The sequence below is a fragment of the Aplidium turbinatum genome, chromosome 2 (genome assembly GCF_918807975.1).
Source record: "Aplidium turbinatum chromosome 2, kaAplTurb1.1, whole genome shotgun sequence".
Classification (NCBI taxonomy): domain Eukaryota; kingdom Metazoa; phylum Chordata; class Ascidiacea; order Aplousobranchia; family Polyclinidae; genus Aplidium; species Aplidium turbinatum.
In genome coordinates this window covers 31,787,331-31,806,390 of record NC_137473.1, presented here as the reverse complement: position 1 = coordinate 31,806,390, position 19,060 = coordinate 31,787,331, and the positions used below count along the sequence as shown (strand labels likewise).

Below are 19,060 nucleotides of genomic sequence, written 5' to 3'. Positions count from 1 at the left end.
CGACAGCTGGAGGTGGATGGTTCGAGCGAGGTTTTTAGCTGTCACGCAAAGTTTTTGATTTTTGCGAATGCGTTGTTATTCAGAGAGCTAAATATGCTTAATAACAAACGTGCTCAGTGGTGACAGCCCTGAAACGATGTTCGAAAGAGCGCCGGTGTAACGGTCCAAGAGTTACTGCGGTCTGAAAGTTATCGTAATTTCTGGACCGCGTATACACGGTCTGAAAGCTACTGCCAGTCCAGAAGTTACTAAAACAGGGTTGTCAGATTTGATGCTTTCAGCAGATTTGTATAAATGATTTTAACATTGGAAACATGTTGAACTTGAAGACTTATCCCCCATTGCATCTTAACAACATGGTTTACAGCAGAAACATGATTGGAAATGAAGCGAAAATAAGATGAAAGTTAAAAGATGAGTTTTGTACCAGAATTTGTTAATGTATTGGAATGAAATTTTAATTTGTAACCTAACAATTTACGTAGGCTATCATTTTAACCTGATTTGTTTGTACTGTATTATCACTTGAAGTTGTGTCCGTGCCTTACGTGCGTTGGCAAATAAATGTGCATGGGTAGGTGATTGAGTAGATGACCACTAATTAGCCTATAGTCCTTTTCTGTCATCCTGATTGTGCTACCGAACCCTAATCCTTTTAAAATGTTTGCGGAAACTGAGATCAGCAACTTCGGCTTTTTTTAATTTTTTCTCTTGATCTTTTCAAGGTATGAACTGGCAGTATGAATTGTTATGATTGTGTCGTATCTTTTCTGTTCCTTGTGATTTTTGTTTTCTCTTCAAAAATTTCTTATTTTAATTTATTTATGTTTTCTTATCAATTGTTATTTGCGAGCACGGCGGCGGCTTTGTCATTTTATGACAAGACGAATCGCAGACCAGAAGGCTTACTCCCAACGAATTGCAGACGAAATACTGTTCTAGCGATCACGATGCCCCGGTCTTCAATGATTCGACGCTCTACCTCGACACCTTGGTCACGACCGACCCGAGCGGCCTCTTCGCAGCTTCGCTGAAAGAAAGACGATCGCCCGCTTCAGACCGGGCGCGAACAAATCATCGCTTGTCAGCAGGGCTGCGATTTTTTCTTGTCGAACAACCAAAAATTCTGCGTTTGTTTGTCGAATAGTGGTATGACGTCACAATAGTCAGGTTATAAGTGTTTGGCCGCGAATTACTGAATTACTGCGTGATAGAGAATTTTTCCTTTGGCATCTCTTTAGTCTCGCTTAGTACGTTAATGGTTATGCACATACCTGCATTAGACCTCCCCAATCCCCGGACTTTCTTTTGTTTTTTTCTATATTGTGACTTTTCTGCATGGGTTTTCAATGCTGATTTCAAAAATATGCATAACATTTTTTTTCGATTAACGTCTTGGAAGTTATTCGCCGTTGCTTAGCAACAACTTTTCATAAAAAGTACAAAAATTCCCTTTGAAACCCCTTAGGCTCCTTGCTCGGAAAGAGCTCTGATCAAGTGCAAGATGGTCACGGTCTGTCACAATTTCAATAGCATATCTCACCCAGCATAATGTAGTCTATGTATCTAAATCATGTGGCAAAAAATGGATTAAGTCAGCTGAACTTTACGATGTTTGTTTTGTTGTTGTTTGTCGTATCCAGGCTTACACCCGGTGGATGAAGATTTAGATTGAGTGAACGGGAAGGCAAGGAAGCCAATCTTCGTGACCACCTTCAGGCAACTTTACGATAACCTTCTGTAATGTATTTCAGGTTTCACTATTGATCAGTTAGCATTTTCTACTTGTATCTTGTATGATTATAAACGTATTGTACACACTTCTGTCTAATATTCCGTGTGTATTCATTTATCCATCATGGAGCTGAGGAAGAGTAAAATGAACAATGGTGGTTTGCTTGGTAATTTGCAGCCTTTAAAACGATTTAAGGAAGGACAATTTGGACCAACTACTGGAGATGTTCTTCAGAAATACATATATCATCTTCAATTAAATCCTCGTAACCACCAGAGTGGGAAGCTCGCAGCTTGGAACACAGCAGTATGTCTAGCAAAAGTATGGCAGCCTGCTTGCATTCCACTGATGACAAAACAAAATATCCAAAACAAAATTATTTGTTTGGTTGAGGATGAGGAATACAAGAAATACAAAAATGCCAAAAAGGAATCTGCTGCCTTAACCCTCTGTCTACCGAAAAAAAAATATAATGTTGGGGTCCATTGGACCTCAAACTCCAAAGGACTTGTTTTGGACAAAAAAAATCAGTTCCGATGATGAAATTAAAACTCAATGGGAAAGGACGTAACAGACTACAAAGATCATAACTTATAAACACTGTAGAAAAACGAAAAATACTCGAAATTTAACAAACAAGTCATACAGTAGCCCATGCACAAACCAAAATTGTTACGGAATTGGTCTATTCTTGAGCAATGGTGAAACTACTGAGATAATTAGCTAAAATTTTGTGAGTTTATATATTATCGCATTCATGATCAAATAATTTTCGAATGTTCTTGGCAAACGTTGAGTTTGCAAATAGTACAGAATTGTTTGCATGTTTGGTGTTTGTGTCTTTCGCAAAGATAGCATCTAGCCTTCTTTGATTTTGGCGCCTGATCTTCAACAGCTGTTTCTTTTATTTTGTTGCGAATTTAAATGTCTTGTTGATATTGAAGTCGAAGCTGGTAATCCAGCAAGCTCTTTTCCTAGTTGGATCTAAAAGTTTATTCTCTTTCATGCATGCATGCTTCAGTGTTGTGCTGCTATTTTGGCCTTGCAATTCATGCCATACCACAAAAGCATTGACAGCAGTGACATCGATCATATTGTAAAATAGAGCTATCAGCAATCTTCTCGTCATTCTTTTAGAAGTGTATTTCCTAACCATTGTGTCAATAGTGTCGACTCCCCTTTTAGTGCTGTTGTAATTCACGATTACTTCGAATGCAGCAGGCTTGGGGTCCATTGGACCCCACGGTACAAGATGCTATTATTGTTTTCTATGCTACTAACGTTTGTTTGAGATAAATAATTATTATATTGTCTTAAAGATCAAGCAAAGCTGTGAAAAGTCAAGGTATATCAATATCGCATCTGCTATATCTACTGAGCAATCGCAGAGGGAAATTTGTTTTGGGGTCCATTGGACCCCACGGTAAACAGAGGGTTAATTAAATTTCGAGAAACACTGACAACACGATTTATGATATCTGCTAAGAATGCCGAAAATCTTATTAACAAAAACAAAACATTGCTACCAGAAGATAAGGCAGAAGATATGCAGTTTCTTAAATTACTTGAAACAAACCAACCAGCATCTTTTGGACCCCTTGATAGAAAGAGGTTGAAACGCTTCACAAATTATGCATTGAAGAATCGAATAAAGTTATGATGTATGTTTGTTCCCAGTATGTTTAACAGCCTAATGATTTTTAAAGTAACATACCTATTAATTTTTGATAGGGATCCCTCTGTCAGCATGTAGTATCAGTTTTTTTTATCCAGTCATCTCTATTAAGTTTTAAAACAAAATTAGTACTTATAGTTTTGTTATGAGTAGTGGTAGCAGCAGTATGTATGAATTCTTCATCAGTATTAAATTCTGTCTCTGCTGATGACGAGGAGAGTAAATTAAGTTCTGAGGTAGATGGCTGAGAATCTGCATTTATCTCTAAAAAGAGTCTTGTTTATGCATCTGTATCAAAAATTAATAGGTATGTTACTTTAAAATTCATTAGGCTGTTAAGCATACTGGGAACAAACATACATCATGCTTTATTCGATTCTTCAATGCATAATTCTTGAAGTGTTTCAACCTCTTTCTATCAAGGGGTCCAAAAGATGCTGGTTGGTTTGTTTCAAGTAATTTAAGAAACTGAATATCTTCTGCCTTATCTTCTGATAGCAATATTTTGTTTTTGTTAATAAGATTTTCGGCATTCTTAGCAGATATCATAAATTGGGGTCCACGTCTTTTAGGCGCAGACAGTTAGGCGCCGGTCAAATAGACGCGCACACTGTGGCGTCTGTATATTTAGGTGCGGAGCACTGTGGCGCCCGTTTATTTAGGTGCTATTCCCAGTAAAGTCTGCAGATTGTATCAGCTTGGCAGGTAGGGCAATGCTTTTCACACAAAATGTTATATTGAACAGAAAAATATGTTGTTTTGTTAATGCGCATGGTGGATATGAGGTGCGAGACAACGCTCTACTACTCTTGATTTTAGCTCATCTCCACAGGACATTTGCTATTCATCCTGAACACAGGTTGCAGCCAGATGGACCTTTACTTAATCTGTTATCTTTCGCAATTACTTCTACTCGGATGGATTGGTCGTGTTGCGAGTACGTATGAGACAACGCTCTACTACATGAATACACTTCTATAGGGCATGTGAACCTTGGTTACAAGTTGCAAGCATAATGGTGCGACTTTGCTCGTTATTAAACCTAGTCAGGGTTTTGACAGAAAACTAAGTTACTCTTCACTCAAGCCTACCACCCACTTGAATATAGGCTACGGTATATTTTTTACTGATGTTTAGTGTAGTTATTATTTGACTTAACTAAAAGTAAACTCAGTAGTGTTCGGAAACTTGAATATAATTTATTGATAAAACTTTCGCCGACGCAAACCTGGACTAACAACAAATAATTGCGGAACACGCGCATTAAAATACAATATATTTTTCTGTTCAATATAACATTTTGTGGGAAAAGCATTGCCGGCATAAGCAGCTTTACTCACGGAAGCCATGACATATTTTTTTGTTCAATATAACATTTTGTGTGAAAAGCATTGCCCTACCTGCCAAGCTGATACAATCTGCAGAATTTACTAGGAATAGCACCTAAATAAACGGCCGCCACAGTGCTCCACACCTAAATATCCAGACGCCACAGTGTGCGCGTCCATTTAACCGGCGCCTAACTGTCTGCGCCTAAAAGACTTGCTCCCATAAATCGTGTTGTCAGTGTTTCTTGAAATTTAATTAAGGCAGCAGATTCCTTTTTGGCATGTTTGTATTTCTTGTATTCATCAACCAAACGAATAATTTTGTTTTGGATATTTTGTTTTGTCATCAGTGGAATGCAAGCAGGCTGCCATACTTTTGCTAGACATACTGCTGTATCCCAAGCTGCGAGCTTCCCATTCTGGTGGTTACGAGGATTTAATTGAAGATGATATATGTATTTCTGAAGAACATCTCCAGTAGTTGGTCCAAATTGTCCTTACTTAAAATGTTTTAAAGGCTGCAAATTACCAAGCAAACCACCATTGTTCATTTTACTCTTCCTCAGCTCCATGATGGATAAATGAATACACACGGAATATTAGATGGAAGTGTATACAATTGGTCACAGCTGACCAACAATACGTTTATAATCATACAAGATACAAGTAGAAAATGCTAACTGATCAATAGTGAAACCTGAAATGCATTACAGAAGGTTATCGTAAAGTTCAGCTGACTTAATCCATTTTTTGCCACATGATTTAGATACATAGACTACATTATGCTGGGTGAGATATGCTATTGAAATTGTGGCGGACCGTGACCATCTTGCACTTGATCAGAGCTCTTTCCAAGCAATGAAGCGTGTATTCTAACATCAAGTGCAATGGGTACCCAGATGTTAGCTACATTGAGATGATCGGTTCCTCGTTATACTGTATGACTCCAGGCATTTAACGTTTGTGGTGTCTAAGGAACACATCTCATTGCAGGAATGAAGCGACTGCGACAAAATCATTCATGCATGACTGTTCGTATCAATTTTTTAATAACTTTTTTTCTGTTGCTCTGAGATACTTTTTGATATATTTTTTGAACTCCTTACCCCCAAAAACCCCTTGACAGCAACTTTCACCATTTTTCTAGTATCATTTGGCAATAAATTAACAAAAATCAGTCATGCGTGACTGTGTAATCTGGGTACTTAAACGGTCATAACTCTGGTACCGATTGTCCAATTTTAATAATATTTTTTTAACTTCTTCAGCTGAAGAAGTGCTTTCAGATATTCTTGATATCAGCATACTAGGTTAAAAGTAAAGGGGTTTTAAAGGGGATTTTTGTAATTTTTATGAAAAGTTGTTGCTAAGTAACGGCGAATAGCTTCCAAGACGTTGATCAAAAAAATTTTTTCTGCATATTTTTGAAATTAGCATTGAAAACCCATGCAGAAAAGTCACAATATAGAAAAAAACAAAAGAAAGTCCGGGGATTGGGGAGGTCTAACCCGCATGCAAACACAGTTAGGAGCGAAACATGCAAGTTACCAAGAAACACAGCGAAGATAAAGCAAAAATGAACTGTAGATAAAAGAAAACGGAACAATACCACGATAATACAAAACAACGGCGTAATGCTACAGGCCTACAACATTTAAGGTGTGCTGAGATGGCAAACAAGCCTCTTCGTACAACATTGCAACAAACTACATGCAATCACGTAAAGTAACACAAGAACGAATTAATTAATAACATTGAAAAGGAAAGAATATTAGTAACAACACAAACATTAATGCCAGGGCATGCTTGCTGCTAGATCTTGATTTTGCTGCCTCTGTATGACTTTAGACAGGAGATCTCCGGTACTTTTTTTTGAAGATAGAAATGCCAACCATTTGGGAACAGGCAGTCAAGTGCTTTTCGCAACAATGGTTTCGCCAGTGAAATCGGTGGACCGCACATGCCAACCAATAGTTCATCTTGAATAGCTTTGTCAGACAGCGGCCTTAATCGCGAGTCGTGCAGTGCGTAGCTGGAGCAGAAAGACTTGACGATACATTCGTTGCAATAGCGCACCAGGTACTTCAAGCAGAAGTGCATGAGCTCACTTAAATCCTGGAAAAAATTTCCTTTGTGAGGACGTTGTACCACAAACTTTCAATTGAAGGAAACGGCTCTTCTGATGCTAGGTGCTGATGAAGCGTGTGTTACAGCGAAATGAGGCGTTCCTGGTTAACATCCGCACCCGCGGACTCTAGAAGATGGCAAAAACCAAAGAGTTCATCACTTGTAGGTGTTGAAGAGCGTGCTGCTGTTGCAAGCTTTAAGTTATATAACGGAAAGGAAATCTTAAATTTGTTTTCGTCATCATGCACTGGTTACATAAATCCATCATTGTTAAATCTTTCAAAGGATGGCATCTCGCCTGGTGCGAGACAAATTTCCTGCAGATGTCCAGACTTCTCAGCCAGCAAACTTCTTTATACATGTTATGCATTGTGATTCAACGTCTGCAGACGTTGAATCAATGTAAAAACGACGGGTTTTGCTAGCTGGGTTGTGTGCTTTTGCAAATGTGCAAAATCGCCCATTACGTAATCACAAAAACTCTTTTAGTGGAAGGAAGTCGAGTTGCAACCGTGTTTATCTGTCTACTATTCTTTATTCACATTGCAAAACATTTCTGCAATCTTGAAACAACAAGTGCATAAGTCAGACATAAATACAAACTTGCAAACACGTTGACAACTAAAAGTAGCTTACTTCGGTTATTTTATCTATAAAAGAAACCCGTTTTATCGAATAACACAAAACGTGTGTGGCGCAAAATGTTTGATGGCAGGCGTTAGAACTTCGATCAAAGCATTTTTCCGCAGTGTTCAAAATGTTCTGGAAGAGAACTCCTTTCTATAAAAATAGCGTTTTTTTTCATATCTGTATTTCTCAACATCTGGTCGAAAACTAGGTTGTTTTCTACATGTGAAAAACTTTCATAGCAAGTATCCAACAGTATTTTTACCAGAGTAATATTGTTAATTGGCTCAAACGGCGAAATACAAACTGGCATAGACGTTGACAACTCAACGTAGCCTAGGTTATTTCATCTATAAAAGAAACCCGTTGTGTCGAATAGCACGAAACGTGTGTTGCAAAATGTTTGATGCCAGGCGTTGGAACTTCGATCAAAGCATTCTCAGTGTTCAAAATGGCGGCGCTGACGCCTTGGGAGTTTCTCGTTTGAAGCGTTGCTTTAAGACCTTGCTTTGAAGTACCTGGCGCAAGAAAGTTTACGTAAATCAGCACTTTTATGATTGCATCACGTGATGCCCCCCCTCTCGATTGTTCCTCGACCTGACGACGTTTAGTCCTCTCTCAGTTTTTTTTCCTTTTTATTTTCCTTTTCTCGTTTTTTTTTTTCCGTAAGGCACGGCGTTTGTCGAATAATGATGGCGCGTGACGAGTGACCTGGTCACCAAAAAAGGCAAAAATCGCAGCCCTGCTTGTCAGGAAGGATTCTGACTTAGAGGCGTTCACTTGTAAGCCCGCGGACGGTAGCTTCGTGACTTCTGATCGCAGTTTCCGCAAACATTTTTCCGTAGTTTACGCTAACTGCAGTTTCCGCTAACCCTAACTCTAAGTCTATAACCATAGAGTAATCTTTGCTCTAACCCTAACCCTCACTGATCGCAGTTTTCGCAAACATTTTTCCGCAGTTTCCGCTAACCTTTCCCTAACTCTAACCATGGAGTAATCTAATTCTATGCTCTAACCCTAACCCTCACTGATCGCAGTTTCCGCAAACATTTTTCCGCAGTTTCGAAGTTTCCGTTAACTGCAGTTTCCTGTAACCTTTACCCTAACCATAGAGTAATCTATGCTCTAACCTTAACCCGCGCTGATCGCAGTTTCCGCAAATATTTTTCCGCAGTTTCCGCTAACCCTTTTCAGCGAGTTCGGCTTTGTGCTATTAAACTGCAATCAGCGACTTCGGCTTTTTTCAATTTTTTCTCTCGATTTTTTCAGGGTACGAACTGTTCAGGGTACGAACTAGGTTGCACTCGTAACTTTTGGACTGCTTCTGCGGCATTGCAGTCTGGAAGTTCCTGTCAGTCCAATAGTTACCAGGGGTACCCGGCGTTTTCGCAATCGTCAGAAAAGCGAATTTTTTTTTTAACTAAGTGCAATGAATTCATTGCTCTCAAACTAATGCAAGCTTTTCAATTAACATTTTTAACATTTTTTAAAACAAAATTAAATAAAATTTAAATGAAATATTTGGCAACCATGGTAACTTTTGGCCTGCAGTAACTCTTGAACTGCTACAACGGTTTCTGCTCAAGAGCATGCGGCTGTATCTTTGGCAAGGCATGCCTGAAAGTGGTCACAAAGATTGGCTTTTTTGTTTTCTCATCCACCTAATCTAAATCTTCAATCACTGGGCGTAAGCCTGGATACGCCAAAGAAAAAAGTCGGTATTCATTACGCCTAAGCGTATATATCTGGTCAGGCATCTTTAAAGTCGCAAACCTTGTACAGTTGAACTGATAGGCTGAGATTTTCTCAGCATAGGTACCGGTAAGCTAGGTTATATTGGTGATTGTAAAAGGCTCCTATTGTGGCAGCATAGAGGTTTTTCAGCACGCATAGAATAGATAGGCTAGGCTGCAGTTATGATTGTAAAAAAGGCTGCTATTGGCCTGGGGTAAATAGAATATTTTATAGACTAATAGTAATACGGCTAAGGTTATGCTTGAGACCTTACTTTTAAAGAAAAACCTCGTTGTTATCAATTCAACTGTACGAGGTTTGCGACATTTAAAGACATTCATAGTGACACTAATTTTCATCATTAATGTACTTTGGGATGTTTGGAATAAAATTTTATGAAGCTGACAATCAATTACTAATCGAAGTGTTAGTCTTGTAAACTTATGTTTTCTTTTTTAGTTGAAAGCTATTTGGTTAAAGTGTTGAATAGGTTCATAGCTCAAATTATACTTTTTCTTCATAATCAATTTATTTTTTTAGGTGTTTTTGATAATGGCTGTTTCAACTAATTCAAAAGCTCAGGGTGCAACAGTGTCAAATGCCGTATTCCTAAATAATGCCTTTGTTTCTTCTGTACAAACACAGCCAGCTAATGGAATGGTTCAAACAGTGTTAGCATCAGAAAGCACTTCTATAGACGTTAAACCTCAACTTCAGCAAGTGAGATTAGTCCAAGCTGTTGCTGGTAACAATGGCAATAGTTTGGGTGGGCAACATCAGATTGTACGTATCATCAAGCAAACCAGCGATGGGGTAAAGTATTTTTGAGTTTGCTATTGGTGTGGCATTGTTTTTACCTTTAAAGTTAAGTTTGCAGATGTCATTTGTATTATTTGTTCCTGTTTTTTTTTTTATAATAAAGTTCAGTTTATTTTTTCTGCTGGTGAACAGGGCTGTGATTTTTGCCTTTTTCAATGACGAGGTCACTCGACACGCGCCATCACTATTCGACAAACGCCGTGTCTTCCAAAAAAAAGAAAATAAAACAGTTCGAGGAACAATCCGAGGGGGGGGCATCACGTGATGCAATCATAAAAGTGCTGACTTACGTAAACTTTCTTGCGCCAGGTACTTCAAAGCAAGGTCTAAAAGCGACGCTTCACATGAGAAAATCCCAAGGCGTCAGCGCCGCCATTATCATCTCGACGCCTTTTGGAAGCTGGTTTTAAAAATTCACGAATAGATGTTTGACTTTGCTTCATGTTTAACTTTTCAATAATGAAATGACAACATCGAAATAACTTTTCAAATTTATACCCAACAACAAGTTTGTGAGGAACGATTTGTAAAAAGCGATTGTTTCAGTACGTCCTTAGTTTGTATCGATTATTTTATTGTTCATGATGTCATACGGTATTCATATTCCCTTACGCTGACCCGAAACTGAAGTTTGATTGTGACGTAACGAAAGTGAGACCATTCGGAAAAAAGATCAAACGTGGCTTATTCTCACCAGGAATTGCCATCGTGTTGCAGTTGCCGTAGCAACAACAGTGCAGTGAGTACCGCCTTTTTTTCAAAGCAGCGTTGTTGCGGAATTGGTTTGTTCTATCGGATACCTAGCGAGAGACATAGCGTAAAACAAGAAGTTACGCTGCAGTTGGTTGGATAATTCAGCGTTGAACAAAAACGAAAATAATTGTAACAAACACAAGTTTCATAAGTGTCATGAAAACAGGGTGGGCGAAACATATTTTGCCCACCCTCGTTTCACGGCAGGGTGGGTGCCGCCCACCCGGCCCACCCTGTTTCGACGCCTATGCCTCCATGTGACATTTTTCCATGTGTGGTACCTTAACACCAAAAATGGCACTACTACCAACCTTGCCAAAGTGCTTAATTGGCGTAAGTCAAGAGCGTCCATAACTGCAGACAGTGCACACCGTTTCGACCTTCCGGTCTCCTCAATACAGTAGGTACACTGGAATGGCCATGGAGATATCTCAATGTGACATTTTCCCAATTCCCATTTGTGGTACCTAAACACCAAAAATGGTACTACTGCCAACCTTGCCAAATATACCGGTAACCTCAACTATTTCTTTCCTTTATCACTTTTCTCATTGTAAACAAAACACTTTGCCAATTTTGATGTAATCCTCTTCTGTTATCTTGCCTTCCATTCAAAACTAAAGAGCCCAAACTCTAGAGCAGCGGTCTGCAATCTGCGGCTCTTTTATCTCTGCGCTCTGGCTCACGCGGATGCGCTATGCAATGAAGTTCAGGAGCAGAAATCACATTAACTGCATGAAATTAATCATTAAAAGGATATTTGTATGATGATATCTGACCATGAACCGATTAGTTGTGTTTCCCAGTCATCTTAAAAGTTGACAACTGTTGGAATGGTAACTACAAATCAGTTATACAGGGTGCGGCCGAATAACTCGAACAAAAGGCTTTCCTGTAAGCGTTAGGTTTTTGCTGTAAGCAATCAGTTAGATGGTGCGGCTCCGAGCAGGTTTTAGTTTAATGGAGACGAGACCAAATGGCTCTTTCAATGCTAAAGGTTGCCGACCCGTGCTCTAGAGATACTAAACTCATGGTCAGAAAGTGTTTTAAAAACTGCATTGTTTTTCATTTCGATGCTATTAAATACAAGCAATTACTCGTGATTAACTTAATGTGAAGCTTAGGGGCACCAGGGGTTGCTTGCACTCAATTCCGCTCGAGATAAAAGTAGTTTAGTTTGTGAACTGTTTTTTTTTGTGGAATGTTCGCCAAACATGAGTCTCAGTTTTATTATTTTTTCAATTGTGTACAATTTCTTTTCAGAATCCGGCTGCCAATGGATTGAATTTAAAAGCTTGTTATGCAAGCCCAATAAAAGGTCAGTATATTTTTCTTGCATTTTTTATCGTAAACAAATAAATGTTGTATAATTATACTGCATGAAATAAAACCCACCTCTACAACAGTACACACTACACAGGTAAGACTTTTGCAAAGAATGCATTGTTGGCCATTGGTTTTAAAAGTATCAAGAACTGGCTTTTTTCCCCTTTAGATCAATTATATATAAACAAAGCTCAGTGCTTATGGTATTTGATTGCTGTAAGTCTTAAAATTGTATTTGATTGCTGTAAGTTCAATAAAAATCTTTCTGTTGCAAACTTTTTAAAGTAATCAGCTTTTTTAAATTTCTACAGCAGTCACTTGGTGCCTGACTTTGTAAACAAGATACGGCAGCGCTGGTTCATCTTGTGGGGTGTATGCTTGAGTAACACATCTCAAGGACCGCTCTTCAATTAGTTGTGTTTACTGGATGGAATAATTCTCAGATAACAACACTTCGAGAACAAGTGGAAACTTTGCTGTGTCAAGCTTAATGGTTCAAAGCCTACTTGGTTACAAGAGTAGGTGCTCACTGCCTTTCTACAATCCCTCCTCTGTCTGCTTCAACCATACTTGCAATTGTTTCTTGTTGTTTTTTGATTTATTGAGTTAGCGAGTTGGGATAAAAACCTGATTTTGTATAAACTTATAATGGCATTAACAACGATAACTTAAATCCGAAATCCGTGGTACACATTGGCATTTCTCTAGCTTGCTATTTCGATAATGAAATGAAACTCAACACAAAGGCAAAATTGTGACCAGAAACAACGGCTCCCGGCACGCAGCAAAAAGCGACAATCAGTTGTGAAATTTCTTTGCAGCCAGGCAAGCCCATCACGCAGAACACAAAAAACAACGCAAATTCAATGTCAACAAATTTCATCACAATTTCAATTCTAAACAAGAGGGCAATTGACCTGCCGGAACATTGCGGCCCCTAATTATGGCACATAATTACAAACAAAAGTTGAAGTAGAAGGGTCGATTCCCGAAATGCATTACACAGAAAGTATGTACGGTACATCAAAGCTACACAGAAACGGTGACTATCCTTTATAGCAGTGCAAGGCACTGGGATACCCTGGCCACAATGGCCTGGCGAATACTTACACAATTAACCATTAATATCTACGGTACGTTAGTTTCATGAGACACACACAGTAGCAAACAAATCAAAGGCACTACACAGTAACTAACTAGCTACTTATGATGACGCAAATCACTGAGATCGCTGGCGATTACTTACACGATTAGTATTTACATCATTTTCATGAAACACGCAATAGCAAACAAATCAAATGCATTACACATTAACTAACTAGCTACTTATAATGAGGCCGATCACTGAGAGCGCTGTAGAGCATACGTTACTAGTACATGTTGTTGAGTTACGCATATTGGGGCCCTGCGGATGACACATAGAAATACGCAGGTTAAAAACAGATTTGCGTGGTAGGCTACATATCTACAATACACTACAAATTTAAATGAAAGGCAAGGGTGGTACAGATGCCTCCACGACACCCGCTAACAGACCAGGGCGGGGCCGGGTCCAGAACGCAGTCAAGCATTCCCCACAGGAGCAACGCACGATATATCCCTTAGGACCAGGTCCACTTTGACCTCACCCGATGCCTCATTCACCACTGAGACTGACGCACCTGACAATCGGTTTTCCTTTCATAATTTGGGGGATGATCTCATGGACTCTCCCCAGACGGTACCTCCCTCTCTTAGTTATATCTTCTGGAGAACCAACCACCACTAATTGGCCAGGCTGTAGGTTTTCCACCAAACTGGCCCACTTTTTTCTACCCTGCAGGGAAGGTAAATAGAAAGAGATCCATTTCTCCCAGAAACTATGAGATAGAGCCAGGTTATACCTATAGTCTCTCCGTAACTCATCTTGGTCATGAGGATTTCCTACTGATGAAAACGGGCTCAAGAATGGGTTAAGGAATGCGGCTGGGGTGATAACAGTAGAATCCTTAGGGTCATCACAGACAGGGACTAAAGGTCTTTCGTTGACTATTCTTGTGGCACTACCCGTAAATGTAAGAAGTTCAACAAAGTTGGGTTTCCGTGATGAGTTCCCAATAACGTGGGAAAAGGCAATTTTGAATTGCTTGACCATTGCTTCCCAGGCCCCTCCCGGGGCATACGGAGGAATGAACTCCCAGTTAATTCCCTTTTTTCGCAAAGAAGTTTGAATTTCAGAAGACTCCAAAATTTTTGGTAGTCTTTTAGCTGCCGCTTGAAATGTGGTCCCGTTATCTGAGTACATGTTACGTATAGATCCACGCAAGTCTACAAATCTGGTAAATGCTAAAACAAATTCACTGTAAGATAGTGACGTCACAAGTTCCACATGGATTGCTCTACTCGCAAGGCAGGTAAATAACAATCCTCATGCTTTCTTTTGGCTTCTTCCTTCCACAAACGTCATTGGACCAAAATAATCTACGCCACTGTTGAAGAAGGGTTTGTTATAGGCCGTGGTTTGTGGTAATGGTAGATCCGACATAAGCTGCCTGATAGGCTTTGCTTTCTCTAAGGCACATGAAGCGCAGTCATGCAAATAATGTTTCACCGAGGAATTACCATTTGCAATCCCAAAACGTTGACGAGTAGATAACAGTGTCTGTTGCACACCACAGTAATAGCTATCACAATGAGCGTCAAGGACAACTAGCCGTGTCAATGCGTGCCTCGAAGGCAAAATAAGAGGATGCTTCTCATCGACCGTTATTTCGGGAGACTTACTCAAACTTTCAATACGAAGTCTCCCTCGTGTGTCCACACAAGGACGATACTTTTTTAGAGAGCGCAACTCCTTCAGACACTGTTTATCAGCGCCAGCTTCGCTCGAAGCAAGACGTTTTGTTACCACATCGATCGACTTTGGCAGACCGTCACAACTTAACAAATCTCTATACACTACTTTATGTACGTAGGAAACAACCCTATTTAAAGCGTCCTCTAGATAAGATGCATTTAACTTTGGTTTTACATACCCGATACCCATGTTTCTTGCATTTGGATACAATGAACTCCGTGAAAGCTACAAGATAGGCGGCTCTCTTTTTCAACACGTACAAAGTAGGTGCGGTTTTGATCATCTTGCTAATGAAGCCAGTTGCATTTTCTTTCACCGTCATCTCCGGCGACAGTTCCATTTTACGAATAGCAGCATCTGCTCCATTCACCGTTGGGACCTCGCCTTCCTGCATGAGAAAAGATGGACCGCTCAACCACATCTCTCTGGAACCTGTTTTGGTGATGGCGTTCGGTCTGGTTCCAATGTCTGCCGAGTTATGTGTCGGACAGTAATGCCATTCGTTCACCTCTGACAAGAGTAAAATACGATTTAACCTACGAGTAACAAACTTGCATAATCGTAAATCAGGGTTTCTGATCCACTGAAGGACAGTATTCGAGTCACACCAGAAATGTTTTCTAAGATCAGGCAGGTGGAGTGCATTAGCTGCCTGGTTTAACAGCTCCGTAGTATTAAGCGCGGCTACAAGCTCCTTTCTGGCAATCGGCCATGCACTTTGATGCTTGAGGACAACCCTACTTTTGCCAAAAATGAAGGATACACAAGGGACTCCGTTACACAGCCTACGTATATACACAACGGACTCCGTTACACAGCCTACGTATATACACAACGGAGGAAAAGGAGTGATTGGAGGCATCACTGAATCCATGTAACTGACATACGATATCAACGTCTGCACAACACGGCTCGGTGTTTACAAAATACCATCTAGGTATGGAATATTCTTTTAGCAAATCTAATGAATGAAGCCACGATTTCCATTCTTTTATGTAGCTTTGTGGCACTTCGGTGTCCCAATCAAGACCTTCGATAGCTAAACGCTGCAGAATTAGCCTAGCTTTTAGAAAGAATGGAGCACCGAACCCTAGTGAATCGAAATTTTGGCCAAGTTGGCTTAACATTGAGCGACGTGTGTAGTGTGTACTTCTCTAAAAGTCGGAGAAAGCACTTAATGAAGAATGAATCTGACTCGGTTTGCCACACACAACCTAGAGTTTTTGCTACTGGTAAGTCTGTGTCGTCTTTTTTGTGGTCGACATCGCAAAAGGAAGAAGCTAACATTTCCTTTTTGAAGTTCGACAAAACATCCAACGCCCCTTTGTTGGCACTCCATTTCACCAAACTAAAGCCTTGGCTATCGAACAAGTCAATGGCTTCTTTAGCAATCTCACTGACCTCATCAAGGCTATTTCCAGAGAATATCATATCGTCCATATACATATTTTTTCGAATGGTACTCAGGGTCAGGTCACTGGCTCCAGTGGGGTTTTGTTCAATCATTTTTTGAATGGCTAAGCAGGCGACGTATGGACTGCTTTTAATTCCCCAAGGGTGTACGCAAAATCTAAACGGAATTACTTTGCCCTTTTCGATATCATTATTCTCAAACCATAGCAAACTGAACAAGTTGCGTTGTTCCATTGGCAATTGAATCTGGAAGAAGCCCTTGGTTAAGTCTGCCACTAGGCCAAACTTTCCCAATCTAAAGCGAGCCAGAACTTGTGTTAAAGGGTTTAATATGTCTGGGCCCGACAAAATTACATCATTAACACACCTACCCTTAAACTCAGATTTGCCGTCATATACCACTCGCTTTTTTGCTTGGGATGTCACAAAATATGGTAAGTACCACACACATGTCAATGAGTCGTCGTCTTTTACCGGCTCAATGTACTCACTGGACTGCATTTCAGTCATCGTGTCTACTAAGAATAATCGAACATCAGATTGCTTTAAAGCCTTTTGTCGTAAGCTCAGAACACGGTCAAGAGCCAAAGAGTGGTTATCCGGTAATTCAAAGTCGGGTTTTAACGGTACGGGCATTTCAAATCTCCCATCTTCAACTTTCATTTGCGTCTCAACAAATTTTTGTGCTATGACATCATTGCGGGACAGTTCTATCGTTTCATCTGTTAGGGTTAAATCCTTTATTACATGTTTTAAACGATCTAATTTGAATCTGATGTGCATCAAAACTGTCAAGACTAAGTGACTCTTCAGCGACGTTACCATTAATGGCAACACGACCTCCTTTAGAATCACCAGAGATCATAGAACCTCGACCTCCACTAGCCAGCCAGCCCAGTTGGGTTAAAATAGCATGGGGCTCTTCTGAGTCATGCCAACACGTTCTTCTATTACTCGCAGTAAGCATGGCCATTCCCGATTAGAATATCGACCAACATTTTGTTAGGTAACGAAATCAATTCAACATTATTGAAATGTGAAAACCTATTTAAGTCTTGATGCTGCCTGGGTTTTTTTTTTCGGTCATTTATCGGTCATTGACCGATTTTTTAGCAAAATGTCCGAAAAAAATATAGTCAATTCGGTCAAAATGTCCGAAAAATATGTAGTCAATTCGGGTGTTGCAAGGTTGAGTTTCGCTGATGAACGTTGAAGAAAGTTTTCTCAGATAAAACACGACAACGTTTCTCAGCGAAACTTAATGTTGTAGCTCATAGGCGCCTAACTATTTTTTTGGCCGTGGGGGCGAAAGCGTGTTTCATCAGCAGCAACGTAAATTCAGCAAAATGTCACGCAGATGGATGACATAATTATGTCGTCACACTAGGATTGCTTTTATTGCCACACTCGGAGTTATCGCTACGTTCGACCTACCGGTACCGTTAATTATTATAAACAAAACTCGACCACTTCGGTTAAGCAAACACATGCCATGCGTCTGCGTAAACTAGCTGTTGGTGGACTGCGACTCTTTAAGCTAAGCACAACATAAAGTTTAGCAACGAATTAGATTTATTACCATGAAATAAGAGACGAAAAGGTTTACTAAAAAGTAAAAGGTATACTGTAAATGGAATGACAATGTCTTGAAAATGAAATGCAAGTACTAACTTGATTATACACTTGAAAATGTACCTGTTGAAAGTAAAATCATTCACGTTTACATCAATTCAACAGCACGTCACCTTGAATAAATTTAGAAGTTGCTGACATCCGTAAACAGCTCTTGAAAAATAGTTACGGAGAGACGTTTGATTATAGCTCCCTTTTCACTACAATATCGTAACTTATGACTGACCTGCTTTCAACTTTATGGTTGACCTGTTTTCGTGTTGCAGATGAAACAAAAGATGCGCATATTCCTGCCTTTGATCAGGTTTCTATGGCAACGGTTGTGTGTGCGTTTGCAGTTTGCGCGAGTCCGCATGTGCGCAATGCGGTTTGTACCAGCCCTTGTTGCGTTGGTTGGTGTTTACGTCGTGCCGAGACTTCAAGTTCATTTTCACAGCGAGCGGTTCACTGCCGCGACAATTCACTGCAGAGGTTTCGACTTTCGAAAGCAACATCGAGTCTGTTTGCAAGCGCGTAAAGCTAAACGCACGCTCTGTCTACGTAGCAAATTATGTTGTTTTTGGGTGCATTCAACATCTGATGACATTGAATCGACACAAAATGGTAGATTTTTGCTATGTCGCAGGCAGCAAAATCAGTCATTTTTACATTGATTCAACGTCTGCAGACGTTAAATCAATGTAAAAATGACAGATTTTGTCTGGTGTGGAATTGTAGCATCCTACTCGTTCTAGTGATTATTTATCGCGAAGCTGTTGCGGTTTGCATTCAAAAAATGTTGTCCTGCTGCCGATCGCTAGTTCATCTATTGTTTTATGTATCAATACAGCATAAAAAGTTGGCGCCTATGTTGTAGTTAGTCAGGAAGTGCAAATTTTGGTTTGTATCAGCTACTTGAAAGGAAATATTTTCCTCAGAAAAAATGACCGAAATAAATAAAAAATGACAGAATTTTTTCAAGTCATTTCAGACAAATGACCGAAAAGTGTCAGCGAAAAAAAAAACCCAGGATGCTGCGGCAATGTTTCGACATGGTCACTCCAAGGTGCATTTAC

General features: G+C 39.8%; 2 protein-coding genes across 2 annotated transcripts in view; one reads left to right on the top strand and one right to left on the bottom strand.

The window, feature by feature from the left end:
* Window positions 1–12,094: 12,094 nt before the first annotated feature.
* LOC145788214 (transcription factor Dp-1-like) overlaps window positions 12,095–19,060 on the top strand; it is a 46,110-nt gene continuing 39,144 nt past the window's right edge. Inside the window, exon 1 of the mRNA XM_082599912.1 lies at window positions 12,095–12,116. The gene's annotated coding sequence lies outside the window, so the exon portion shown is untranslated. The remainder of the gene's footprint in view (window positions 12,117–19,060) is intronic.
* LOC145788505 (uncharacterized) lies at window positions 13,761–17,346 on the bottom strand. Its single transcript, XM_082600268.1, has 5 exons — window positions 17,196–17,346; window positions 16,111–17,095; window positions 15,139–15,496; window positions 14,888–15,023; window positions 13,761–14,398 (listed from the first exon to the last, which is right to left on the bottom strand). The coding sequence occupies exons 1-5, from the start codon at window positions 17,344–17,346 to the stop codon at window positions 13,761–13,763; spliced, it is 2,268 nt and encodes a 755-aa protein (XP_082456394.1).

Coding starts and splice junctions, on each gene's coding strand:
- LOC145788505 (XM_082600268.1), bottom strand. CDS start 17,346: ATGGCCATGCTTACTGCGAGTAATAGAAGAACGTGTTGGCATGACTCA. Junction 17,096..17,195: donor AGGTCGTGTTGCCATTAATG/GTAACGTCGCTG, acceptor TAACCCTAACAG/ATGAAACGATAGAACTGTCC. Junction 14,399..14,887: donor ACTTCGTATTGAAAGTTTGA/GTAAGTCTCCCG, acceptor ACATGTACTCAG/ATAACGGGACCACATTTCAA.